This window comes from Nyctereutes procyonoides, unplaced genomic scaffold, assembly GCF_905146905.1.
Source record: "Nyctereutes procyonoides isolate TBG_1078 unplaced genomic scaffold, NYPRO_anot_genome, whole genome shotgun sequence".
In the NCBI taxonomy this organism is placed as follows: Eukaryota; Metazoa; Chordata; class Mammalia; order Carnivora; family Canidae; genus Nyctereutes; species Nyctereutes procyonoides.
In genome coordinates, this window is record NW_026575133.1 from 50,456,805 (window position 1) to 50,483,661 (window position 26,857).

Sequence of the window (26,857 nt, forward strand, 5' to 3'; positions counted from 1 at the left end):
GTAAGAGCCCTTCCTCCGGATGGCACAAATCCTGCTAGGTCCAGGAGCAGGTTCTTGGGGGAAGGGTCTCCCTTGGCCATCGCAGGAATGGAGTCCGTGCTAGCAAACTCTTGGTGTTGGGCTGCGTTTCCCAGAGAGCACTGTGTTCTAGCCACCCCAGACTTGCCAGAAGAAACCAGCACCTCCCCATGTTCAGAATGTGGTATTGGCTCTGGCCCAGCCTTTTTCCCTGTTCCCCCCAGAAGTCTCGCCTCTTTCCATAATCCGTGGTTTCAGTTTGACTTTGTATATAAAGTTGGTTTTTTTTTTTTTTTTTGGCTTTTTGTTTTTTAAATAAACCAAAGTCAAAAACAAGCCACGTGTCCTCCATAGCCCTTCCCTTCTTCCTCTTCTAGGTCTGCCTGTGCAGGCCCCCTTCCTCCCAGCCCTTAGTCCAGAAGGTAGGGCGGGGCAGTGGGAAGGGCGGGCCCCTGGTGCTCTGGGCCCTGCCACCTGCTGGTCGAGAGAGGCAGTGCTGTAGAGGTGCGGCCAGCTCGGCAGGGGGCAGCACACCCCGCCACAATCCTAGGGTGGCTCTCCTCTCAGTCACAGCACAGTAACAGCTGGCGATTTTATTGAAAACTTTACTTGAAAAAATAAAATTCCAAGTATTCCGGTGAGACAAACCCACTGTTGTTTCTCTGAGGCCTATGAATCAGGCTGTGACATTTTGTGTGGTTGGTAGCCTATTTACACAAGCCGAGTCTGGTTTCCTAGGGAACCTACGAGGCTTGGGACTCTTCTGTGCACCTGACCTAAGGGACAGAAGTGGGCTAAGCCAGTTTTTGTCGTGCTGGGAGGCTGGAGTGAGGGGGGGTCTATGGGCTGGGGGAGCACAGCTCTTCTGTTCCCCGTGGCAGTCTCGGGCCTCTTCAGAATAGAGGAGTCTGGAGCAGAAAGGCAATGAGGGCAGGTGGACTCCCCAGGGGTCTTTGGAGGTAGATGTGATCACGACCTTGCAAGCAAGGCTGATGCCAGGTGAGCAAAACCGGTGCCTTTGAAGGCTGGAAGCTTGTGCAGGCCCCAGGCCAGGATGCCCTCTGGACGGTTCTCTTAGAGGGGAGAAGGCCCCTGGAGTTTTTCTGCTCTGCTTACCTGTCTGGGCTCTTGCTATGGGTGGGGAGATAGCAGCCTGTGTGGGGCTCCTGGTGCCAGGTCATTTCAGAGGGCTGGTGAGGTAGAGCAGGGGCTCTGCTGTCCCTGTGCTTCTCTCAGGGGAGGGCCTTTTGCTGGCTCATACCTGAGCCTAAGCTTGACAGGGCCAGAGACTGGAGAGGCGGACTTGTGTCCCTGGAGTCTCCAAAGGGCAGCGAGGACTCAGTCATCTGCCACAATAGAGAGGGCTCTGAGCTCACTCAGCCTGGCCTCATTCTCCCTCTCCCGCAGCTCGTCAGGGTGGCCAGGCTGGTCAAGCTGCTGGGTCAGGTCTCCAAAGATCTTCTGCATTTCTGAGTAGTACCCAACCTGGGGGGAGAGGCGGGGAGGAGGTTGGCAGGTGCCGGGCTCCCGTGGCACCAGGCCCCACAGCACGGCACCCCCGGGCACAGCAGGACAAGCGGGGCCAGAGAAGCGTCCCAGAGGCCCACACACTGCCGTGCCCTCAAGCAGAGCACTCACGCTGGGGGAAGGGCTGTCTCCACTGTCCCCTCGGCCCATCCCGAAACTGCACAGCAGGCAAGGAGACTGAAGCCACGGGCCCCAGCCCTTCAGGGGCAGCCGCTGCTGCTGCCAGGATGGCAGTAAGTCAGAGGGTCCTTGGGGAGGCGGAGGTGGGGAGGGCCTTCATGCCCTCGGGAAGCTGAGGCTGGGGTGGGGGCACTGGCAGGGCCCTAGGCAGGTCCCAGGAGGCTGGGTAGGCTGGTGCTAACTACAGGCTGCTTTAGCAGAGCTAGAAGCCCGGGACCCTCATCCACAGGAGAGAGGGTGTAGTGGCCGCCAGACCCTGGGAGTTCCCAGAAGCAAAGATGAGGAAGGTGACACCTCCCCAGCCTTCTGTTCCTTCCTGACCTGTCCCACTGTTAATGGATGGCAACAGCCTGCTCATCACCACCTCTGCTGTCGTGGGCTGAGGGCAGGGCTCAGAGTCCGCTTCATGTCCATGTGTGTGTATGTCGGGGTGGGGGGGGCGTCCAGGGGGGATAGGAGAGGCCTGCAGTGGGGCAGGTGCAGGTGTGCTCAGGTACCGGGAGACCCACCAGCAACTCTCAGGTGGCGGAGGGCTGCTCAGACCCAGCACCTTTTCCAGAGGCCACTTCTGCCCCAGTCGCCACTTCATGACCAAATCAAACACCTACTTTCATGAAAGTGATGCCCACCCCTCGAAACACTATTTGGACACCCACCCCTATGTGGTATCATGTCCGGCTCCAAGTTGTGCCTGGGCAGCAGGAGCCCTGCTTCCACTTGGACCCTGGAGTGCTGTCACCGGTGGGCAAGGCCCGGAGGGGCGGCAGGTCTGATGGCAAGTCCACAGCTGGACTTGCCCTGGGCCGAAGGGGAGCTGAATGGAGGTGTGCCAGTGGTGCTGCCACCGGAGCGGAGGGCAGGGGTTGGCCCGCCCTCCCCCACTCCCTGCCCCAGAGCTGCACTGCGCAGGCTGAGTCACTAGGGATGCTCACTTCTCTAGTGACTAATGGCAGCGACAGCCTCGGGAGGGGGAGGCTGGTGCCGAGGAGGCAGTACACAGCCCCCAGGCACCCCGCTGCCTGGTTACAGGGCATCCCTAGCCCCTAAACTGCTCTGGTCCGCGCACCCTGGAGCTAACTCAGGACAGAATGGAGGGGGCGGGAGCCGGGAGCAGGGGTGGTGGCGGCACAGGGGAGGGAGGGCGCAGGTCTCCTTGAGCCCATTTCTCCCCGGCCTAGGCTGAGCTGCTGGAGGGGAGCCTCATGTCCAGGGGCACTGCTCAGGGGGCAGGGGCAGGAACCCCCACTCGCTCGTGCAAAGTCATGTGCGGCCTCCTTTCTCCCTAGCGACCAAGGACACGGCCACTAACAAGTTCCCGCTCAGGGTTCCTGAGCCCGGGTGTGCAGCCCCGCCTTCGCCTTCGATGTTCTCAAAGCTGGGGGGCCCGCCTGTGATTGCTGACTGCAAGGACCGGATGTGTCCACTGGAGGGCGCCAGACACCCAGGCCAAGGGCAGAGGTGGGCTGGAGGCGGCCGCAACGCCAGCTTTGTTACCTGCGGGGGACTGTGGGAAAGGTGGCAGGATGCAGGGCACCGGCCGTGGGCTGGGGGTCCTTCTTGGTGGGGACTCTGTACCTCAACCTTCTCCCTTACAAACGGGGAGCGAGGAGGGCAGGAGCTGTGGGCAGTTGTACTTTGTGTCCTTACACCTTTGAGGCCTGGGGGACAGGGTCACAGCCTGTGGCCTGCCACCATCTCACTGCCAGACCCCAGAGCTCCCACTGCCTCTCCCACACCCGGTCTGAGGCCGGCTGGCCTCTCTGCTGGAAGGTGCGCCTGGCCTGGCCCCCACGCAGGGGCCTTGAGCACGCTCTCCCCAGGGTTTAGGGAGCCCTCCAAGGGTTGCTACAAGTCAGGACATCAGAAGAGGAGTGACTGCTGTGGGGCTGCAGGGCCAAGGGCCCTCATCCTGCAGGCCCCTGCGCCTGGCCTCCTGAGCACACCGCGCAAAGGACCTGCCCACCAAAGGGAGGCGTTGACAGTGTGGCCTGCTTTCTTCCTGCCACAGGTGGTACAAGGACAGGAAGGAGAGAACTGGAGGGGAAAGCCATTCCACAAAAAGGGCCTCATCCCAGAGCTGGGATTAACCAAGGAGCCACGGAGGAGCTAAGACAGAGAAGTCGGGCAAACATTCAGAGCTGGAGTCTCTGGAGGCAGTGACGGGGGCAGGGTGATGGCACCGCTGTCGCATCTCCCCAGGGAGGTGTCCGCGGTCCTGTGGGCGGGGTGGGGCGCGGCCTCACCTGTGCGCGGATCAGGGACTCGAAGCTGGGCTGGAAGTAGTCGAGCCGGCTGTTGTAGAAGCGCGGCATCTCATCCAGGAGCTGCTTGTTCTTGGCCTCAAAGTCTTCCCGCACAGGCCGAAGCTCTTCTCGGGCCTGGGGACCAAGACACGGGCTGGCAGGGCTCCCGGTGGCTCCTCCGGTGTCCCTGACTGGGGCAGGACGTGCCCGTCGGGGGCAGGAGAGTCCCACAGCCCCCAGGGCGGTCCCCAGGTAAAGGAGGCATCCGCCATGTGTCCCCAGGGGGCCCGCTGTCCACACCCAGCTCGCCCACCTCTTGGTACCTGGTGCAGTTTGGCCAGCACTGGTCCGGTCTTCTCCTTCTCCTCGTACTTCTCCACCTTGGCCTGCAACCTCCTGTAGTCCTGCAAGGCCTGCTCCCGCCGCTTCACTGCCATGTTGAGGCTCGGGAAGACGCTGCCAAACCTGCCAGACACAGCCCCGTTGGATGCGGGCCGTTCTCGGAGCTGCGGCCCAGCCTGCGCCTACCGAGTGCCGGACCGTTCTAGGTGTTGGCGATTTCGCATGAGCAAGGCAGATGAGGCCCGGGCCTCGTGGGGCTCCCGCTGCTGAGAATACGATCTGGGGTGCGGCCCAGGGAAAGAAGGTAGGGCTAAGGGTCACCCTACTGACCTGAGATGAGCCACAGAGGCAGGAATGCAAGGAGGCCACCGAGGCGGTCCCTGCTCTTTCCCTGCCCATCTCACACAGCCCCGTGCGTGACAGACACCTGTCACAGAGGGTGGCCGAGCCGAGGGACTCCTTGGAGTCCTCTGTCCAACATCCTCCTGTAATACAACCAACGAGATGGAGGCCAGAGTGATGATGTGACTTCTCCAAGGTCACAATTAGGTAGTGACTGTCCAGCAGAGAACTCAAGCATCCCAGTCCTCAGGGAACCTCCCCACCATCTCATGATGCCACCAGCAGGGGACAACTGCAGTGGAAACCTAGTACTGGTCTCTATCAGCTGACCACGGGAAAAGCAGGCATCCTCTGGTGCTTTCTTTCAAATGGCTACACTCTCAAACCAGATGTTTGAGGGCAATGGCTCCAGGGCATCTTCTGGCCCCACCATGACTAAAAAGGACCACAGGGAAATGCTGAGGACTATATGCCATTCACAGAGGGGCAATGGACACTCTGGCTCTGTGGGCATCATCCTTGCGGCAGGTGTCATCTCTAATGGGGAGGAGCGGGAGACCGTGAGATAGACATGGGGCAGGGCTGTATCCCAGGCAGGGATGCTGGACTTCCCTTGATCAAGGGAATGGTGGAGGAGGCAAGGCAAACCTGCAAGCAGGTTTTCTGGAACTGGACAGGAGGGGATGGGCCAGCTTCCTGGAATGCTAAGCATGCAGGGCAGGAGGTGCCTGTCACTGTTGTGGGAAGCTGGAGGTGTCCTCCCTGCAAGGTGGGAACGTGAGCAGCCTGAGAAGATCCGGCCCCGCAATCGAGGTAAATGGGGGGGGGCACAGCAGTTATTCGGGGCTGCGAAGCAGAGGGGGCGACTCAGGGCCAGGAGCGAGCAGTGGGGTTCTCCCCTTCCACGAGCGCCCAGGGCCACTCGGGCCACGTTTAGGTAGTTCAGATGCCGCATCAGGAATGACTCCCCAAGTCTGCCTCTCAAAGGGAGAGGCATACCCATGAATTTGGTTTTTCTTTCCAAGTTTTATGTAAAATTCTAGTTTGATGAATTTGGGTTTTAAAAACCTCAACAGGGGCGCCTGGGTGACTCAGTGGGTTAAGTGACTGCCTTTGGCTCAGGTCGGGGTCCTGGGATCGAGCCCCACATTGGGCTCCCTGCTCAGTGAGGAGCCTGCTTCTCCCTCTCCCCCTCCTCATGTTCTCTCTTTCCCCTTCCAATAAATAAATAAGATCCTAAAAACAAACAACAACAACAACAAAAAAAAAACAAAAGCCTCAACAAATGAAGGGTGCTCGTGACAGTGTCTTTTGCCAGAGAACAGAGAATATAAATTTGACCAAAGCACTGAATTCCCCAGGCGAGGCTATAGATGCAGGAAAATTCTGGTGATTCTTACACCCGAGGAAGAGCACTAAAGTGAGCGCTTCTAGCTGACGGCGTGTGCTAATGGGCTCACTACCTAAGTGGAAAGGCCAGAAGTGGGTAAGACAGGCCCTTGGACAGATCAGTCATCAAATCACTACTACCGACTGAGCTGCCAGTGGAAGAGGCCTCCCGGGTGCGGTGCAGGCCGGGTGTGGGTAGTGGCCACCTCCAGGACACCCCCCCCCCCCAGGCAGGTCTGAAGAGCTGAGACCACCGGCAGGGACAGGCCTCGCTGTTTGTGCCTCAGGTGGTGGCTCTGACAGGGTCTCAGAGGCTCGGTGAGCCCCTCTCCCTCCCTGGGAGGACTGTGACCAGTAGCTGAGAGGATGTGACTCAAGGAAGCAGGTGCAATGGAGCCTGAGGAGCCACCGCCACCTCCCCCTCCACCCCAGCCAGACGAGGGGCCACTGGGGGCCACCTTCATTCTCTCATTAGAGGTGCCCAGATTGGGTGGCCCCAGGGCCTGAGCCTTTGCTGTCCATGCTGCTGGTGGCCTGGGGGGGCAGGGGGTGCTGACAGGATGGGAAGGAGGCAGGAAGCGGCAGCTGGAGGGTTTTCTCCTATTAGGAAGAGGGCAGCACGGCAGCGTCCACAGCACGAGATGCACGCTACGGGGGTGGGGGTGGAGGCGTGTGGACGACCACCCTGCTGGTCAGCTGAGCAGCTCTGGATGCCCTCTGGCCCCTGTAGCGCCTGTCTTCTCTGGTCAAAGGCACCAGGGATGCTGACTAAATGCAAGGACTGGATCAGCTCATAAAGGCAACAGGAATCCCACCGAGGGCCAAGCCCTGAGCCCCGAGGAGTGAGCCAAGCATGGGTCCAGGACTAGAGTTCCATGCAGTGCCAGGCAACCTCAGGGGACAGGCAGTGTACGAGTTATGTGTCTCCAGGATGCCACGCGGCCTCTGGAAGCAGGAGCACCTGTCCCCTGTGGGGAGGAAGCGGCTGCAGTGCAAACCGGTCCCAGCTGCTCTGTTAGAGACTCTAGGAAAACCATTTCTTCACCATGGTAACTTCTGCCTCCCAAAATGGTGCCCCTCGGTCACACCAACAGACCTCGGGAGGCTTGGCTGGCTTAGGTCACCACAGATGGGTCACGAGTCAGTCACTTACCACCTGGGTGGCTTTGGGCTCTGGGCTGCAGGACTCCCTCGGAGTCGAGACAGGCGTCATACCCTTCTTACATTAAAGTGGGTAAACCGAGGGCAGGCAGGGGGACCGGATGGCACAGGTGAGGTGGTGACAAAAGCGTGGGGACCCAGGGGGACCCCCTCTGTAATCCTGGCTCTGGTTAACTACACAGACGGAACACACGGGACGCTGCCTGCGCTGGGAGCTCGTACAGCACCAGGCCCTGGTGCAGGGTGCCAGTGCTCTCGCCCACCTTCAGGTCGGGGAGGGAAGGGGGGTGGGCAGGAAGGTGGGGACAGCCAGAGGCTGGTCCCTGTACCTGGGCCCTCCCAGACTTGCTCCCAGGACCCTACAGAGTTATCTGCTGACTTCAGCTGACAAGGGGCAGTGGGGGCCTAGCTGTCCCGCAGGTACCAAGTCCACACTTTCACTCGGCTGCCACAAAGAAACAAGGCTGGGAAGTCGGGGCCCTCTGCTCATCTCCCACTTCCCCCTGATAATAAGCAGTGATGTGGAACATGGGAGGCCCCGGGCCAGGGCCCCAGGGTGGACTCCACCCTCCAGAGGCAGCTCAACCCACCACTTCAGCCCATGGACACCTCTGTCTCCTCCTCCTGAGCGCTGACCAAACCATTCCAGGTGGCGGGTGGAGGGTCGGGGTTCAGGCCTCCCCTTCCCAGATGGGGAAACAGATTCAGAGGAGTGGGGCCTGGCCAGGGCCGTGGGCTGGTTGGGACAGGCTGGCCCACCTGGCACTTGCTGCACCCACTGAGCTGCACCACCTTGGCAGTTACGGATTATCCGGGTCTTTCTTCCCCAGAGCACTGCTGCAGCATCCGCACTAGGCCACAAGCTCCTCAAATCTGTGTTGTGTCTACCCTCTGGAGAAGGGGGAACAGGGCTGGGCCTACACCGGGCCATCGCTGGAGCTCTGCCCAGGTGACTGTCCTAAGGTTCAACCAAACTGCCTCCCCTGGGCTAATGGTGGGGTGAGGAGGCAGGAGAGGGAGGAGGGGAAGGCGGAGGGAGAAGAGGCCGGCTGGGAGGTAGGCTGGGAGCAGCCGGCCCTGGTGGGGAATGCCTGCCATTCCTCAATCTGTGCCCACACAGCCGGGATCTTCCACCCACCAGGAAAGGGAAATTGAAAGCATCCCCATCCGACCATGTGAACGCAGCCCAGAGATGGGGGATTAGAGGCCGAGCCCCCTGGGGGGAGGCTGGGGGCGGCGGGGTGGCCATGTGGCCATGTTCTTCATCAGAGGACAGGAAAGCTGCAGTTTCCTGTTTCCGGTACCGGGGTCCCTGGGAGCTTCTCTCCTGGCAAGAGGCGGCAGCAGGCAGTGGCGGTTTTATGTGGTTGGGGGGGATCGCATGTCGGCTACGGGCCGGAGGAGCCAGCCACCAGGCAGGCAGGCCGGGGGCTCAGGCAGGTCAGCGGATCCGCTGCGGAGATGGTGCCCGCCCCCTGTGCCACTCACCCACCTTCCTGGCAGGTGGTGGGCTGCTGGGGTGGGAAGCAGCCGGGATTTCTCTCCATTTGGCTCTAGAAGCCAGGCATCAGATTTCAAGGCCGCCTCCTTGGTTGTGAAATCGAGATTGGAGAGATTGGAGTCAGTCCCCCTAGTCCTCGGAGCTGGTGTCCCCTGCCTAGCTCTGTCAGCTGTGGGTGTCCATGGCAGCCTCTGCGGCAGCCCCAGGGACCCCGGGGGGGCAGGGTGTGCTCTGCCCATGGTCCTTCCCACCCAGGTGCAAACCCTCAGTCCCGGAGACCCACTCAGAAGGCCACCAGCAATGGAGCTCCTGCTGACATCTCAAGCCACCAGCCACCAGCCACCAGCCTCCTTGGCAGCCTGCAACCTGGGGCCGAGCAGGGGCCAGGGAAGGAGTGGGGTGCAGGGTGAAATCCCTTCCCACCGTGGCCAAGCCGCCAGAGAGCCCCGGCTTAGAAGGAGCCTTCCCTAACCCCACCCCTTGGACCTGAGCAGGGAACGAAGAGCTCCATAACCCCAACGCCAGGGGCTGGAGGACCAAAAGCTGCGCTCTTCGTCTCCCTCCGGGCCCTGATCCAGGCCTAATGGTAATTAGCAGAGCCTCATTACCCAGGCCTGGTGAGGCAGCTGCCAGGGACCACCACAGAAGAGGTAATAAAGTGCAGCTGCCGGGCTGGAGCGGGAGCCTTTCTAGGTCAGAGTCAGTTTGGGAGAGGCTAGGGAAGATGATGAAGTGATCTGGGAGCTTCAAGGCAAGGCTCCTGCCTGGACCCCCCCCCCCCGTTCCCCCCCAGCCCGCCGCCAACCCACCCCCTCCAGGGACTCAGGGAATAGGCCTGTCTGATCACTGCCCAGGGCCTGCCTGAGAGAAGATGAGTCTTACAGAAGAATTTCTGACCCTGACAGGTCACAAGTGAGGGGACCTTCCCGGGCAGGCCCCCGCGGCTGCGCCCTTCCCCATGTGCAGCCACCCCCACATTTCAAAAGCTGAGTGCGGCAGGCAGCTGCTCTCCCAGTGCGGCCGGGCGAGATGAAAGGCCTTGCCCAGCCCCGCTCAGGGCCAGCCAAGACCTCGCTCGCCTGACTCGGCAGCCCCCCGGCCTCTGCTTCTCAGTCGGGAACAAAGGGGAGAGTGGCGAAGTGACCACTGGAGCAAAGGCCGCCTGCTGTGGTGGCTCAGACATGCCCCACTGTCACTGAGTGTGCCCCAGCCAAGCGGGAGCTTTGGAGCTGCCACGGGTGTGGCACCCCTAGGGCCACAGGTCATGTAGCCAGCGTTCCTGCTGAGCTTCTGGTCAGCCCTGGCGTGTTTGCGGACAGGCTGCTAGAGATGATATCTGGTTGCCAATTGGGCAGCTGACCTGCCTTTCCAATAAGTGCCCCGAACCCAGTTCCCTGAGGCCTGTGGTCTCTGGATGACCTTTACTCACTTTTTTAAGGGTTCAATCACGGTCTTTTGAATCTGGTTCACCTGTTAAAAGAAAATACCCAATGAAAACAAATCTGAGGGGGAGTCAAACTTTCTCACACAGGGGCCTCCAAATTCCTGAGAAGAGAAAGGGGGCCTCAGGGTTATGCTGAAAGCCCTGGGCAGGGACGAGACTGTGGGGAGGAGCGAACAGGCGAGGCGTGGCGTCCCTACCTCTGTGGCGGGAGCGAGGCAACAGGGAGAACTGTGCTCGTTCTGGGGCTCTCCTCCCCCAGCCACTGTCTGCAGGCTGCTCAGTGGGGAGGCCGGGAGGGCAATGCAGCAAGTGTGAGGGGCTCCCCTGTCTCCCTCAGGGTCGCACTGTGAGTGAACTACGGGGAGCTTCCAGTGCTGAAGCCACAGAAGAGCTCATGGGGCTTGGACACACGGGTCTCCGAGGGCTGAGGCAGCTGAGAAGTCCCTGCTGAGGACCCCTTGCAGGAGCTCCACCCGGGCAGAAGCCACGAGAAGGGGGAGGGCAAAACCCCACTTGCCTTTTCCTGGTTGAAGGCATCCATCCGCTTCATGGCCGTGTCTAGGGCTGTCACCATGTTCAGGAAGTCCTGGTCTTGCTCGCAGAGGGGATTGGAGAGCAAGTCCAAGGATATCTTCACAGCAGATTTGGACATGGCTGTAAGAAGTCAAAGCTCCGTGAACCTACGAGGGGATTGGCTTCAGGGCCTTGTCATCAGGAAGGACCCTGTCCTCCTTCAGCCCAAGGGCTGCCCCCTGACCTCCACCCCGGCCATGGGCCATAAAACTACAAAGCACCACAGAGCCGTGAGTCACGAGTCCTTACTACCTGGTGGTTGTTCCTGACCATCTGATGCGGCTCTGGGTCATTCTTTTGAGTAGCTTTACCTTTTGCGATGACTTAATTTTCTGAACTCGAGATTTTAACAGAATCATTTGGGTGGGAAGCTGTTAAAAAAACAAACTTATTTCTAGCTGTACAGATTCTAATTCGGTAAGTCTGGAATCCAGGAACGTGCATTCTAAAGACACTCTCTGGGCAGTTTGGAGGTGAAGCTTGGTTTGGGACTCCCTCACGGACAAGAGTAACAGCCTTCCACACCAGGGCCGGCAAACAGTGTAAAGGGCTAGAAATGGAGAGGTTAGGCTTTCGGGGCTGCTTGGTTTCTGCTGTCATTACTCAGCTCCACCACAGATATACCTACAGAATGGGGGTGGCCTGCTTCCGATATCATCTTATCGACACAACAAGGGCAGGTTTGATGTGTTCAGACCACCCCAGGCTTCAGTGCCACACAGCAGTAAGACATACATTCAGAAACCCTTTTTCCCCGGAGATCTTCCAGAACCATGGCCCTTCTGCAGTCTCTTCCTGCCCCTTGAGACTTCTGTTCACAGACAATGGAGACTTAAAAACTTGTACAAGCCAAGAACTACATAGCTGCCAACAGGTTCCCATGCCCCCACTGTTTTATTCGGGGCTCCAATAACCCAGGAGTCATGTTTGGCTCCACTTTACAGATGAGGCACGTTAGGCTCAGAGGAACTTCTAACTCCCTCAAGGCCAGCCAACTGCGAGTGCCGGGCCAGGCCTAGCCTCTGGGTACCTGCCTCTCTGCCGGGGTGTTGGCTTATGGTGTTCAAGGCTCCTGAGACTGCTTCCACATGGATAGAGACCACTGCCCTGCTGTAGCCTTGTTCACGTGTTCTGACCCTGTTTGACATAAGGGGAGTCTGGAAATCCCATGGCAGCTCCGAGGCAGGATGGAGCTCTAGTGGCAGCTCTGGAGAAAAAAACGAAGTCTCCAGGTGCCGAAAGAGAGACAGGAGAAGGGTCATGCTTGTTCCACAGGGTCTGTGCCAAATCCAGGGTCTCAGGGGAAAACAAGCTTCTGAATGTATTTATTATCTTACACCATTGGATTTAAGATGCCAGCAACTGTAAGACATCGTTACCATACGAACCAATGAAGGACAAAAATGCTGCCAACTAAACACCATTAAGTGTTACGGTGTCTAGATTTCAGAGGTGTTATTCAACGTGAAAAAAATCTCTGAATTTACGAAATCAGGGCCACTCCGCTTCATGACAGATGTGGCCTTGCCTGGCCACTGTATACGAGGAGGGAGCAGCCCTAAGCCCAGCCTTAGCCCGCTGGGGGGGAAGGGGAGAGACAGAAACCCACCTAGAGGCCCCTCGTCACTTGGGCCCCTCCACAGGCCAGCAAAGAGGCCCAAGGTGGGTGACTGGCCTGGGCAGAACCCTGTCCTGGCTTCCTCTCGAAACTGGGAGCTTGCTGCAGTCACCCAGCAAACAGGCCAAACACAGGAGAACCCTGGAAATGTAAACTTCCCAGAAATGTCAAAGCAGTGGAGCAAAAAAACCCCTCTTTCAAATCTGCAAGGTGACTTTGCAGGCCAAGGAGCAAACGTCACCTGCCTGGATTATGAAATGGTCTCAAGACAGTGTCATGAAAGGATAAAAACTTGGACTAAACTGGAAATGTCTGAAAAATTTCTTCTAAATTTTTTTTAATATTTTGGGAAAAATCCCTGAAAAGTCGGGGGGAGACTTTCTTCTCAACTTTCCTTTTCTTTTCTAAAGCCTTCACACTTCATGCCTTCGTTGGTGGGGGGGGTTCTTTGTTTGAACCATCTGAAGTCCATTAATAGCACGGAATTCACCCCCGCCCCCTGGGAGTCCTCAGCCGCCTCTGTGAGCACATCCAAGGACCGCTGGGCCCCCACCCTCAGGCATTGGGACTGTGTGGCCAGCCTAATGCAAACTGGAAGGCTGGTTGTCTTTGAACCTTAAAGAAAGCAGGGGTCTAGACACCACATGGGTCTCTGGAACCGCAATGCAACCTCAGAATGTAAGGGTCAACCAGGACTGGTCACATGCAGGTGATCTGGTTTGGGCACATGGAATGGGACATTAGATCTTGTCCAGGGAGCGGACTAGATTCCAAGAGCAGGAAACTTGATTCCCCTCAACTGTTTGGAGCAGTGGTTCTCCAAATGGGGTCCCTGGAGCAGCTGCAGTGGCACTGTCTGGGGTGGGCCTTCCGGAGACTCTGACACACTGTCTGGGGTGGGGCTCAGGCCTTGGGCTGGGCTGGGGTGCCGCTGTTTCAGGAGGGCCTTTCCTGCCCAGACTCTGCTTCTGACTCTGGGCTCCAGGGCACTGCTCCCTGCCCCGCCCCATTTCTTTGTTGGACAACCACGCCCTCCACTTCATGGACCCCTGACACTCCACTGCTTCCAAAGCTGCTCACAATAAAAACACTACCTTCCCTTCATTTGTGCTTGGACAGTACAGTGGTCTGGAGAAGCACCGAGGAAAGGAAGCAGTAGGCTGCAGCCTCTCCTGTGCTAGAAAGGCAGTGGCAAATGATAAAGATGCCACCCAGGTAAGTGCAGCTACCCACAAAACAAGTGACAGATGGGCTCCGAAATCAGACCCTCGGCTCGCTGTGCACACAGTATGGAGACGCCGTGGCAATTGTGTTCAGACCCACCTGCAGCCTCTGGGTGAGCAGTGGTAGGGGGCTCTGTGCACAGACCACAGGAGCCAGTGCTAAGTGATGGAGGGCCGGAGGCCCACCCTGTGTGCCCCCCGCCCCTCCCAGCCAGGCCTGGGGATCCGCCACCTACCCAGGTCAGCATCGGTGCTCTTCTTCATGTCCTTCTGCAGCCTCCTGGTCTGCTCCTCCAGCCTGCAAGGCAGGGGCACAGGCTCAGGCACCTGGCACCACCAGCCTGCTTCAACCCCCTTCCTTCCCATCCACCTGAGTTAAGGCCAACCTGACACTCTGGAATGCCTTCCAGGAGAAGAAGGGGCCCCTAACTCTGCGGGGATTTTTCCCACTGACCGCAGGGCCACCACCAGCTCTGCGTGAAGCCAGGCACCCAAAGGCTATGAGTTAACGACTCTCCCACAGCCATCAGCTGGCAGAGAACTTCCGGCAGGCTGTGAACTGAGCCGCCCTCAGCTCCCAGGGTACTAGTGGGGCAGAGGAGAGGCCCACCACTGGCGGTGCCAGAAGGGGCACAGCAGAAATTGAGACCTGGCGGAAGGCTCCTGCCCTTCCCTCCCCGCTTCCCTCATCCTTCTGGGGGTTGACACTCACTGCTGGAGTTTTCCATACTCTCTTTCAAAATCTCTCTCCACCTGTAACCAAAGAGATAACTCAATCATCAGAGAAATGACAACACGTTGGAAAAAATCTTCCAGCCTCCCGAAACTCCTTGCACGACTTCCCCCCGGCTGTGGAGAACAACTTGGTCCAGCCCATACAAGCACCAGCAGATCGTTAACGACACAGTATCCCTGTGTTCCCAAATTAATTAAGTGTTGGATTTAGGGCAAAAGCCTCCCCTCCCAGATGGACCAGCCAGGCAAGTAGCAGCGGATTGTGGCTCTGTTCCTCTGCCACAGGGAGCGAGGCACTCAGCTGGGTTCCCTCTCCTCCCTCTCCCCTCAGGTGAGGTGCTCAGAATGTGACGAGACTCAGGCAGCCCAGCGGGGAAGCAGGTGGGTCCCGTTCAGCTCCTGGTTTCCTCACAGGGCCTGCCACCTGCAAGGAGGTTCCGGGTGGATCTTGAAAGATCCTGTGTCTGAGCTCTGTGTGCTGTACCCAGCACACATACTATTACTACTGACTCAGGCAAGGCTCTCTTAAAATTCTGGATTGAGTTACCACATTTCCCCGATGCCAGCAATATTTACATCAGATGTGTGTGAGTCTTTTTTTTTTTTTTAAAGATTTATTTATTTATTTATGATAGACATAGAGATAGAGAGAGAGGCAGAGACACAGGAGGAGGGAGAAGCAGGCTCCATGCCGGGAGTCCGACGTGGGACTCGATCCCGGGACTCCAGGATCACGCCCTGGGCCAAAGGCAGGCGCTAAACCGCTGAGTCACCCAGGGATCCCCAGATGCGTGTGAGTCTTGATCCCAATTCTGCTGCCCACATATCAGAAATTAAGAAAGTCATCTGCACGTCTAGTGCCTGAATTTCCCCATCCATCAACCAGGGCCCTGGCAATGGTCTCTCGGGAGAGTGGCCCGTGAGTTATACAACCTCTGAGAGCTGAAAGGAGGGGGCCGAGGCCTCTCCTCTTTCCCTTCCACAGAGGCAGTACCAGCTCCCCGGGGTGGCTTGCTGAGCCTCTGGGCTGAGGGTCTCAAGTAAAAGCAGCTAACGCTCACAGGGCGCTCACCCCGCGCTTCTAGGGACCGCTGTTCCTGCACACCTGGAGAAGGCAGATGTACTTATGGGCCTCACCGTACTCAGGAGCTCCCTAGGACACAGTGAAACAGACTGTACAAGATCACACCACTAGTGAGTGGCCCAGCTGGGATTTGGACATGGGTGGCCTGGCTCCAAGGCCTGTGCTCTTAGCCAGCATTCTAGTGAAAGGGGAAAAATGTATTTGCTGATGAATTAAAGTCATGATCTCAGAAAGGTGCCTTCTTGGCTGCTCTCCAAGATTCCGGCCAGTGAGAGCCCTGAACTGATTCTCATGCTCACAACAGGCAGGCTGATGCTCATGGAGTGCGAAATCGTGCAAAGTGTCACGGCCTCACTGCTCTTTACCCAGCACACCCTTCCTTCATGGTGCCCAGCCAAGGAGCTTTTGGGAGCCCCATGGACCCCATACTCCTCATGTGTACCGAGGTAAACTCAACATAGTCATAGAACATGATTTGGGCTAATTTTTTCATGTTATGAATGAGAAGAACAAAGCCTGGAGGTAGGAGGTGATTGACAGAAGGACGTAGGGGCTAGTTAGTGGCAAAGCAAGGCTACAATTCAGTCTTCGAGCTCGGCACCCTCCCCCACTTTGAAAATGACATTCCGGGGGGTGCCTGGGTGGCTCAGTTGGTTAAGCGTCTGCCTTTGGCTCAGATCATGATCCCAGGGGCCTGGGTTTGAGTCCTGTGTTGGGCTCCCTGCTCAGCGGGGAGCCTGCTTCTCCCTCTCCCTCTGCCCCTCCCCCTGCTTATGTTCTCTCTCTCTTCCTGTCAAATAAATAAAATCTTTAAAAAAAATTTAAAAAAAGAGAAAATGACAGTCATTAATCCCACAAACACTTATGACCATCTACTCTGCCAGGTGTGAGGGATCCACTGGTGAATACAACAGACGCGGGGCCTTGTGGAAGAGATGAAACAGATTCACACACAGGCACACACATGTAACCCAAATGGTGGACATGACACCGTGGGAATGGTGCAGAGAACCTGAGTAGCTAGGGTCCCAGGGCATGACCATGTGTCACCCTTGCACAGACATACCTCATCCTCCTCATCTGAACTGTAAAATTTAAAGGCAGGAACCCAGGGTCTTTCCTTACTTTATGATCCCAGCATCTGGGATCTGGCACAAAAGTGTGAGGTAAAATTCACCCCTGGTTTCTCCTCCTCCCACAGTCTTTGCCCTCTTTTCTATAGACCCTCCATCTCTGTTTCCAGGAACTGGACATCTTCATCACTGCCTTCCTTATGACCCATCAAAAGCTGCTCTAGAGAAATTCAAAATTTGCTCTCACTAAAGCATATATTCCTGGTAAAAGCTTCAAGTGCCACCTGTCCCAGGGGATGTGTAGCTGGGCAGGAATCAAAGTCTCAGCCAAGGACTGAAGAGCATCTGGCGTGACTACAGGTAGTGGCTTTGTTCTGGGGGGCGGGGAGGGGGGTGCCTGGCCCAGGCCCAGCAAGCTGGCATAGAGGCAGTCCAGCCCTTTCTCCGAGGACGGTCGGGGACAGGAGAGAGCAGAGATGGATGAGACATGAACTCTGACGCCAGCTGTGCAGCACACTACCTAACATTCTGAGTCTCAGTTTCTTTCCTGTAGCATGGGAAAACTTTGTTTAGCTTTTCCCTGTGAAGATTTCCGGTAGCCAATGAGGCAAGGGGGTAGCATGGGGCCCCACTGGCTTGCTTGGAGGATTCCCAGGAGTCCGTGCCAAGCCCAGGGCAGTCTGGGGGTGCAGAGTGGACTGTAGCCCCTTGGCTGAGAGGCGAGGCAGTGCATAGCATGTGGCTGGTTGATAGCTAGGATGAACCTTGTCTTTGCCTAAGCCTGGATCCTGTGCCTGGGGATGGTACCAGTGCCTCCCTTGACAGGACACATCACCTCTTACTTCATAGGACATGATTGCTGAGCAGAGTCTTCACATATGAAAAGTCTTTTCTTCCCAAGAGAATGAAACTAAGATTAAGGAGGTGCTGGTCACAATCCAGCTTTCCTGAAGATCAAGAACGTGGAGTCGGTGCTGCTGCTGGGGAGGCAGGCTCAAGGAACGCCTGCCGACCCACCGGAGCTCCAGCCTTGGCTCCCGGCACTCTCTTTTGCAATCCCCACGTGTGCTGATGCGTGTGTGTGTGTGTGGGATGTCAGAGAGCACCTGGTCCCCCCAGCTGGGACTGCTTGGACTTGCACACAGAGTGAGCGACTGTGGGTTTCCAACTGGGCCGGATCACTCTGGTTGGTGAGAAACTCGAGGTCTCACACTGGCAGCTCAGAAGTATGTCAGGGTGGGGCTTGGTCCTTCTGCCACTGCTCATCGTGCCTGCGATGTTCATAAGCGTTTCCCTCCTCTGCTTCTGGAAGCCAGGTGTGGGTTGTTTCTACAGCTCCCTGGCCTCAAGATCTTTCTCTTCCCCTGGGGAAAGATCCAAGGCCACACAGCTAGGATTCTGGCCCCTCAGACAATGGCTGAAGGAATAAAGAGACACACTGGAGCCTCAGTCCGAGGTATATCCATTCTGAAGGGAAGAGCCAAACACAAAAGATCGGAACATCTTTGAACGCTTGATGCTTTTGCCAAAGAGGCGATTGGCCCCCAGTCAACAATGCGAGTGTAAACACATGTGCAGGACTGTCAGAGGGTCAGGGGCGGCTGGGCCAGGCTGGCGGGGTTAGCACAGGGGAACTCGAGCACCACCCTGTCGCCTGCTCCCTGTGTTCTCGAATACTGCAGGTGGAAGGGTGAGACTGTGCGCTCACTGCTCAACCGCCACCGCCTTGGGGCAGGCTGGCCCAGGGCAGGCCTCAGTCTCTAAGTGGGTGAGTGGGCCCAGTTCCCAGCCAAACGGCCATGCGTGGTGACGTGAAAAAGGAGGCCGGCAGGCAGGGCTGGGGCTTTAGCCATGGAGTTAAGCTGTGTCAGATCAGAGCAGAGGCAAGGGGCATGCAAGGTGCTCTAAGAAGCCTCTCTTTGAGAGGTGTTGGTGGGGGGAGCAGCTTCCCTTTATCCCTTTGGTATGTTGCAACGAGATTAAACGAGGCTGAGACATGCTCCACTTTGCAAGCGAAAATCTTTCTCGAGTGAAGGCTCGATACGGTGGATGCTCTTCTGCCTCGATGCTGTGGAGAACTTACGTAGCTATGACTCTGAGTGTGTGCTTTCCTTCACCCGCAAGACCCAGGCTATCTGCTTCCAAGAGCTCTTCCATCCTTGCAGGTGATGGAGGGAGGAGTAGCTACTTCTTGTCACACCAAGATGCTCCAGCTACTTTATGGGACTGCAAGAGCAGGAGGGGGACTGAGCAGGAGGTTCAGACCTGGAGTTGGGGGACCTTCTGTCCTTGCACTTCCATCCCAATGGCCAGCCCCTGCAGAGAACATGCTATTCCAGCCAGAACCTTGACAATAATGGAATTCGTGTTCATGACCTGGGCACAGGAGAACAAACAGTGAGAGCACATGCACAATGCTTTCTTTGTGTCTTACAGTTGGGTGCCTTGAGCCAAAAACCTCCTGAAACTCCCTGAAGATAACATGAGTGTTTCTTCCCATGACAGGGGCACCAGGCTTTCCAGTCAGCAGGCAGCCACATCTGGGCCCCTTCTGACAGTGCCTGGGCAAGAACAGCAGTGCGTCACCATTGTTTAGGGGCAGCCGCCAGAGGCGCCGAGACAGCTGCCTGGGCTCGGCCTGTTGTGGGGGCCAGGAGGGGTGGCGGAGAATGAGACCGAAGGGGCAGGCTCTCATTCCTTATACTTCAGTGCCTCTGGGGAGTTGAGGGAGCAAATAACTCTCTTCTAAAGCCCTAACTCTGCTTTGATTCCTTGTAAGAGATCAAAGGCCCCGCCTACCCTTTCCCTGAACTAGGGATCTGGCTCCTGGGGACAGGCTGAGTCCTTGGTGGTTTAAGAGTCAAATCAACTATCTTCCCACCATGTAGTTAATATTTATTGGGGGCGCACTATGTGCCAGACGCTGGGTGAAGTGTTTCATACGCAGGAGCTCATGTAAGACTTATAATACACCAATGGCACAGGTTCAAGGCTCATCCGCACTTATGGAGAAGGGAAGCAAGGCTCAGGGGGTGAGGGCCTTGCCCGTGGTCACACACAGCATGCAGCAGAGCGGTGGGAATCCAGGCAGGAAACCTCCTAAATCCCTCTTTGTAACCACTACTTGCTGCCCAGTCTGTCCGGGGGAGCAGATTATGGAAGTCAGAGGACCGCGATTCTATCCCAAATAAGAGCCATGTGGGGAGGGAAGAGAGAGGCCAGGGGCCCAGCCGTGGGCCTGTCTGTAGGGTGCTGGGACTGTATCTCTGTCCTTTCTCTGGGGAGTCCTTGCTACTCCTCAGAGGAAAAGACCCAGAGATCTTTCCGTCAAAAAACTCCTGTAAGGAAGCCAGAAACTGACTTTTCTGTGGAGAACGACGACTATCTCCACAAAGGTAAGGGTGTTGGGAGAGTTTTCTGTTTGTCTGTTTGTTTTTTGGTAGTGAGTGTTGGGAATAAAGGACCCTTCTCAAAACCACTTCCCTTTCAGATCTGCCCTGGATTAAACTCTGGAGACTCCAAGCCACACCTTCCTACTTCCTGTAGCCGGCTAGAGCCCAACACTTGCACGCCCAAATTCTCGGCGCTTCAGCTGAGAGCCTCCACAGATGGTCAGCCTCTGCATGGGAGGTAAACTCTCAGGCTGTCCCCGGCCTGCCTTCACTGGAAAGAGAAATGCAGGCCCATTTCCTTTTAAGTGGCCTGACTTTGGATTTTCCAAAGACTAAGCCATTGGTCAAATGTGTGCTGAACTTCCCTTCTTGCCAAACTGAAGCAGTTATCTTTCCTGTAGCTCTGAGGCTGGAGCCAAGGAGGGCCGAGGTTGTTAAGACAAGGAGGACCATCAGGACGTCTACCAGGCTGACAGCACTCACTTCCTGCAACTGTCACGATGAGAGGCGCTGTGCAGTTACGGTTCCCCACAGTAAAACCAAGAGCCTGCTTAGGTTTTTGGAGGGTGGTTTGGGGGGGTGTTCAAGACGTCATTCTTTACCAGAATTCCCAAACCTAGGGAGACCATCACAACCTGAGTGAGGTAGCACAAAGAACTGGAATGTGTATTGAACAGAAGCTCTAACTCGGGTTCCAATTTCAGCTCTGTCAGTATTCGTCTTTTTTTTTAACAACCTTAGGAAGTCACTGTGACTCCTTGGGCTTGGGTTTTCTTGTCAGTTGGACTAGATGATCTGAAAGGGCTTCCATTTCTAACTTTCTAAGAATCTATGATTCCTCTCCCATTCTGGAGATAAAATAGGGATAAACACTGTGGGCTTTCAAGGGGGCAGGATTCAGTCATGCCCTCCCACTGACTCTGGGTCCTGGCCAACATGCCTTTGGCAGTGGAGAGAAAAGGACCCCCCTGGAGAAGCGTCTTGGTCTTCATGCAGCCCGAGGTGGCTGGAGATAAAGGCCTGGGACATGTCTTCAGTGGGGGCCTATGTTTCAGGAGCCCTCTTAGGAAAGTGCAGATGTCATGCCAGATCGCAGAGCTGGGCCATTCAGAAGCAATGGATTTCTCCTCACCCATCACCTACTTCCTCAACCTGCCTGAGGACGATGGGGACAAGCCCAGGCTGATCTGCGGCAGGAAAATGTCCCAGGCTAGGAGGCCCCTTGCAAGTCCCAGTCTAGGTGAGGCTCTAGAGTGACGCGGCTGGGAAGAAGGCAGCCCAGGGTCTGCCCTCCCAGTGCCACGATGTGCTGAGTCAAAGTTCTGGTTCTCTGCAAAGGCCACGTGAGACAGAGTCTTAAAATGAAAGAATTGGGTTACTCACTGTTTTGGGGACAATCTGTTTCTTGGGCTGCCCAATCTTGAAAGGAATCCTATGAGAGAAAGAGACAAAGGGGGCTTTTAGGAGATGCGGGAAAGGATGTGGCTGGAAATAATTGATGAAGTCTAGGCTGCTATTCCCCAGGAAGGCAAAGAGCAGCCATGGCTTGCTCCTCAGCACTCATGCCACATGCCCCGTGGGTCTCAGGCCATCGGAAGCCAGGCTGGGCTCTGGAAAGTGATCTTTCCATGGACAGTGTCAGCTGGAAGTCCTGGGTGCAGCCTTCTGCCCCAGACCATCTTTCCTACCAAGACTCTGGTGTTGAGACACACTGCAGAAGTGAAGGTGGGAAAGCAGAGATGCCATTTCACTAACAGGTCACTGTAAGTCTGTCCTGAGGGGCTGTGAAGTCAGAAATCACAGGCTTGCCTAGGTAGCTGTCATCTTTGAAAACAAGCATTTAAAAAAACACCACAAGAACCACTTATCGTCTGTATTAGGTGCTTCACTACTTCTTTCTAGAGGGACGAACAGTAGCCCTACACAGCCTCCTTCCTATGTGGCTGGAGACAGCAAACTATTGGGGCGTGAAGAACCAACCAGGCTGGGTTATTTCCAGTAAGAAGTGACAAAATTGAAAGGTGGCTAACTTAGAGAGGAATCTGAACCGAGCCCAAGTTTGTCCTCAACTTGCTAGGAAGCTCTTGCACCTCGGGTTCCCCAATTGGAAACGGTCGACAGGTTGGCCTAAAAGAAGGAAGGTCAAGGTCTAGGCTCTAAACCAAGGCACCAGCCCCACTGCCGCCTCCACCTCTGAGGAGCCGGCTGCCCTTCAGCAGGTAATGACTGCCCTGGGACCCATCTCCTGCTCTGTGAAAGGACAGGGTTAAACTGGATAATTCAGAGCTTCCTGGAGGCACTGAAAATTCTGATTCTACAATTCTGAGAAGTGTGGCCTGGCCAGAAGCAAACACCAGGGTGCCAACTGCTGGAGAAGCAGAGGCTCCGGGAGGCCCTCAAGCTAAAAGTGTGTTAAGCCCCCCTGGGATCAACTTAGGGGACACCACAACACTGAGGGGACAATGCCACTCCTACTCCTATTCCCTGTAGCACTCAGGGCACGCCCTGGAGCCAGAGTCCCTCCCATTCAAACCTCCCGCTTCCACTGCCGCACCCACCCATCCACCGCCCCTTCCCTCTGCACCCCCTTCTGCCCAAGCCTGCTTTCTCTTGGCCCAAACTGACCAACGCTGTTGCTAAACCCAATGGTATAATTAACCACGGATAATAACCCCAGACAACGATCCGGTTGAGAGGATGGGCCAGCCTGAGTCACAGTGGTTTAAATTTAATTTCTGGAGGACATCCTGTTTATTGTTAACCCAGCCTGGTAATTTAGGAGCATTAACCCTTTGGGGGCTGGCTGATTCACGTGGCTTCTGTAAACAAATAATCAGTGGCTATATAATTAGCAGGGGGGAAAGGTAAGCTCTGGAACTGAAAAGGAGAGAAAAGGCGAAATTGCTCTTTCCCTTCTTCAGATCTGAAGAACAGAGGTTAGGGGAGCTAAGCTCTGTAGTTCCCTCCTCGTGCCCCCAGTTATTCTTCCCAAAATTAGGGACTGGAGTTGATTGACACAATGGTTTTGTACAGCAAACAACTGCCCTCAAGGACCATTTTGGTGACAGTGCAAATGAGGCCCTAGTGGCATTGAGAAAAGATGGACTCTGTTCTGTGTGAAGCATGTTGCGGTTTAACAAGCTCTAGCCTGGGAATCAGAAAGCCTGTCTCCGTCTCTGACTAGTTTTGTGTAGTGGACAAATCACGATCTCTTTGGAACTCAGTTTCTTAAACTCTAAGACAAAGGAGATGGAATAGAGGGTCCCTTCAGCCCATCTAATAAAACTTGAATTCTAAACTGAATCTTCATTGCAGGAACACAGGAGCTGGATGAGAATTCTACAGAATTCTGAGTGGTCTTCAAAATGATTCTGACTTGGAGTCTAATACTACAGACTAGCTACAAAGAAATTAGGAACTTAGATGCCATTACTTGTGGTGCCACAGCCTCTCTAAATCTTAATTTGGAATCACAGTATTTTTAGAATTGCAAGTTACCATAGAAATTGTTCCAGTTCAACCCTCTCATTTTGTAGATGAGAAAGCCAATCTGGAGAGGTCCAATGACTAGCCCAGGGTCATTCTGCTCCTTCACAACCAAACCAGGAGTAAACAATCCACTTCTCTCTCTGCTATTCATGGTTTACTACTCTTTCACATGAATTTGTTATATTTATTTGAAGCAAGTAAGAAAAATCATTTGATCAAAATACCTAACCTTAAAACACCATGGAATTTCAAAGGGGCTCATTGTTCTTTAAAAGACTGGAAACACAAGAAATGAAGAGAACAGTGTTGTTAGGAGGAAAGGGGCTGTGCAAACACAGCTCCTTCTGCACAAATGACAGGTTATATGTACCATGTCAACTGAGTGCAAAATGTCATCAGGACGACAGGTATAAAACTTGGACCATCCAGGGCAACTGGGACCTATGGCCACCCCATCCATGGGGTGGGATGCCTTTCCTTTTCCCAGCTTGATCAAAGCTGTTCTCTAGTCCAAAATCTTGCTTACCTTCTTCTAAATACCTAAGACTTTATTTGGTATTTAAAAATAGTCTACCTTTTATAGTTAATTGAAGTTTATGCCTTTAAAAAGTAAAATACAATCATCAGAGAAAACTTGGGAAATACAGAAAAGTATGGGGGGGGGGAGGAAGAGAGAGAGAGAGAGAAAGGTAAGGAAAAGAAGGAGAAAAACCCAAAACACAGCTCACAATCTCATATCTAAAGATAACCAAGGCTAATGTTTTGGTATTAATTATATTTTAAAAGTTTGCGAAAGAAGAGAATCTGAAGCAAATATGCCAAATGTTAGTAGCGGTTAATTTGGGGTGGTGTGTGATTACTGTTTTCCTCTTTGCACTTTCCATATTTTTCAAATAAACTAAAAAAATCCCTTGTTTTTTCCTTGACTACAAAAATAACACCTGATCAGTGTCAAACACTTGGAAAACATGGAAAAATACAAACACACACACACACACACACACACACAGAAAAATAAACAGCAACACCCTGAATCTGTGTGTACATATATGTACATGGGTATATATGCCTATTTACATAACTTTTTTTTAAGATTTATTTATTTGTTCATGATAGACACACAGAGAGAGAGAAAGAGAGGCAGAGACACAGGCAGAGGGAGAAGCAGACTCCATGCCGGGAGCCCGACGCAGGACTCGATCCCGGGACTCCAGGATCACACCCGGGCCAAAGGCAGGCGCTAAACCGCTGAGCCATCCAGGGATCCCCTATTTACATAACTTTTAAAGAATAAAGGAAACATATCATGAGGGCTTTTTGTTTTTTTTAAAGATTATTTACTTATTTATTCATGAGAGACAGAGAGAGAGAGAGAGAGAGAGAGAGAGGCAGAGACACAGGCAGAGGAAGAAGCAGGCTCCATGCAGGGAGCCTGATGTGGGACTCGATCCCAGGTCTCGATCCCGGGTCTCCAGGATCACACCCAGGCCCCAAAGGCAGGCGCTAAACCGCTGAGCCATCCAGGGATCCCCCTCATAAGGGCTTTTATATGCCAGTATGTGGTTTGTCACCAGGCTAACTTGTATGAGGCTACCTAGTACTTCATTCACCATTTTATTTTTGTGTCCCACATCACTTACTGGTTGTCATTTCAACTGTCTCAAATTTTTCTTCTATTATAAAAAACTCTAATAGCTAAATCTTTGTGTACATCAAGAACTAGTCACATAGGCTAAATTCTTAGAATTGGAATCGCTAGGTCAAAGGATATATACATGTCCAAGACTTTGATACATTTGCCAAATCACCCTAGAGGCAGATTGAGACAGTTTACATTTTTTAAAAGATTGAGATGGTTTACATTTTACCACTAGCCCTTTGGCCTGTTTATCAGGATTTTTTTTTTCTTTTTCTGGCTTAGTGTTTGCCCTTCCCTTCTGTACATATGTGTTTATTTTTTTTTATTTTTTAAAGATTTTATTTATTTATTCATGAGACACACACACACACACAGAGAGAGAGAGAGAGAGAGAGAGAGAGAGACAGGCAGAGGGAGAAGCAGGCTCCATGCAGGGAGCCCGATGTGGGACTTGATCCCGGGACTCCAGGATCACGCCCTGGACCAAAGGCAGGTGCTAAACCGCTGAGCCACCCAGGGATCCCCTGTACATATGTGTTTAATGTACAGAAGCTTCCAATCGGTATGAAGTCAAATCTACCAAATCTTTTTTTTTTAATTTATTTTTATTTTTTTAATTTTTTTTTATTTATTTATGATAGTCACACAGAGAGAGAGAGAGAGGCAGACACATAGGCAGAGGGAGAAGCAGGCTCCATGCACCGGGAGCCCGACGTGGGATTCGATCCCAGGTCTCCAGGATCGCGCCCTGGGCCAAAGGCAGGCGCCAAACCGCTGCGCCACCCAGGGATCCCTACCAAATCTTTTTTATGATGTCTTCTTTAGGTGTCTTAGTGAGAAAGAACTGCCCTCTCCACCCCAATATATAAAAATTCACCTAAATTTATTTTATTGGTTTCCTTTTATTAATCTAAGTTTGCTTTCATCAGAGTTCTACGTGGGCATAGTTTAATAAGACATTAAGGTTTGTTAAGTGAAACATTCGGTTCTATCCTCCCTTCCCCACCCTTGTCTCACTTGCCCAAGACAAGCGCTTTCAACTCCACTGGTTTTTTTGGCATGTGCCCTTGCATCTCTAAATAAAAATGCTTCTATTGCTATTTCTTGTTATGTTTTCGGCACTAGCTCCTGCCTTTTTATTTTGGAAGAGGAAGATTTAACAAACCAACCTTTTCTAGGCCTCCACCCCCACTACACAGAGGCACATCTGCATCTCTTCTTCTTCTCGAAATAGTTATGTGATTTGGTTAGATCAATACTAAGTAAACTATTAGGACAATAATGTGATTTCTTTTCCTTCCTACACGTGGCAGCGGCCAACAGATTTTTCAGCATCAGCCAAACCCTCAGAAGACAGTGTTCGAGCCAAGCCCCCCAGCTAAGCCACTCCCAAATTCCTGACCTGCAGAAACTGGTACTGTTGTTTTGAGACACTACTGTTGTGGGGTAATTTGTTACGCGGCCATACATAACTAATAACATTGCAGGTTTTTGCTTTCCCTGAAACTGTCATTTTTCTTGCACGTGCAGAATTTCCTACGTATTTATCCCTCACTGTCTCAGCTGTCCCAGTCTACCACCAATACGTTCATTTGTATGGGGGTTCACTTTTTGAAGCAGTGTTGGTGGCAGCCTGTGAGCTAGCTGCTCAGGCCCTGGTGCACAGCTGGGGGCCCAGGCTCTCCCCATGTCTTCCCTCACAGGGATTCCAGATTCCGTTTGTTTCTCTCAGGAATTCAAACACTTGGAATCCACATCTTCCTCTTTGTTGGTTTACTCCTTGTTTGGGCGGAGTAAAAGTGAGTGCCAAATACTCTGAGACTTTGCATAACCAAAACCCTTCTGATGCTGCCTCACACCAGTTAGTTTGACTAGGTATAGAAT

The 26,857-nt window shown here is 54.2% G+C and overlaps 1 protein-coding gene across 3 annotated transcripts in view; it reads right to left on the reverse strand.

Annotated features, from left to right (window-relative positions):
- Window positions 1–122: 122 nt before the first annotated feature.
- The window catches only part of BIN3 (bridging integrator 3), a 44,857-nt gene continuing 18,122 nt past the window's right edge, over window positions 123–26,857 (reverse strand). For all 3 annotated transcript variants that reach the window (XM_055300330.1, XM_055300331.1, XM_055300329.1), the window contains exons 2-9: window positions 21,229–21,277; window positions 14,274–14,314; window positions 13,798–13,859; window positions 10,665–10,801; window positions 10,133–10,173; window positions 4,292–4,433; window positions 3,969–4,103; window positions 123–1,503 (exon numbers count right to left, since the gene is read on the reverse strand). In XM_055300330.1, coding sequence (XP_055156305.1) covers window positions 1,357–1,503; window positions 3,969–4,103; window positions 4,292–4,433; window positions 10,133–10,173; window positions 10,665–10,801; window positions 13,798–13,859; window positions 14,274–14,314; window positions 21,229–21,277 — 754 coding nt within the window. In that variant the 3' untranslated portion in view covers window positions 123–1,356. The remainder of the gene's footprint in view (window positions 1,504–3,968; window positions 4,104–4,291; window positions 4,434–10,132; window positions 10,174–10,664; window positions 10,802–13,797; window positions 13,860–14,273; window positions 14,315–21,228; window positions 21,278–26,857) is intronic.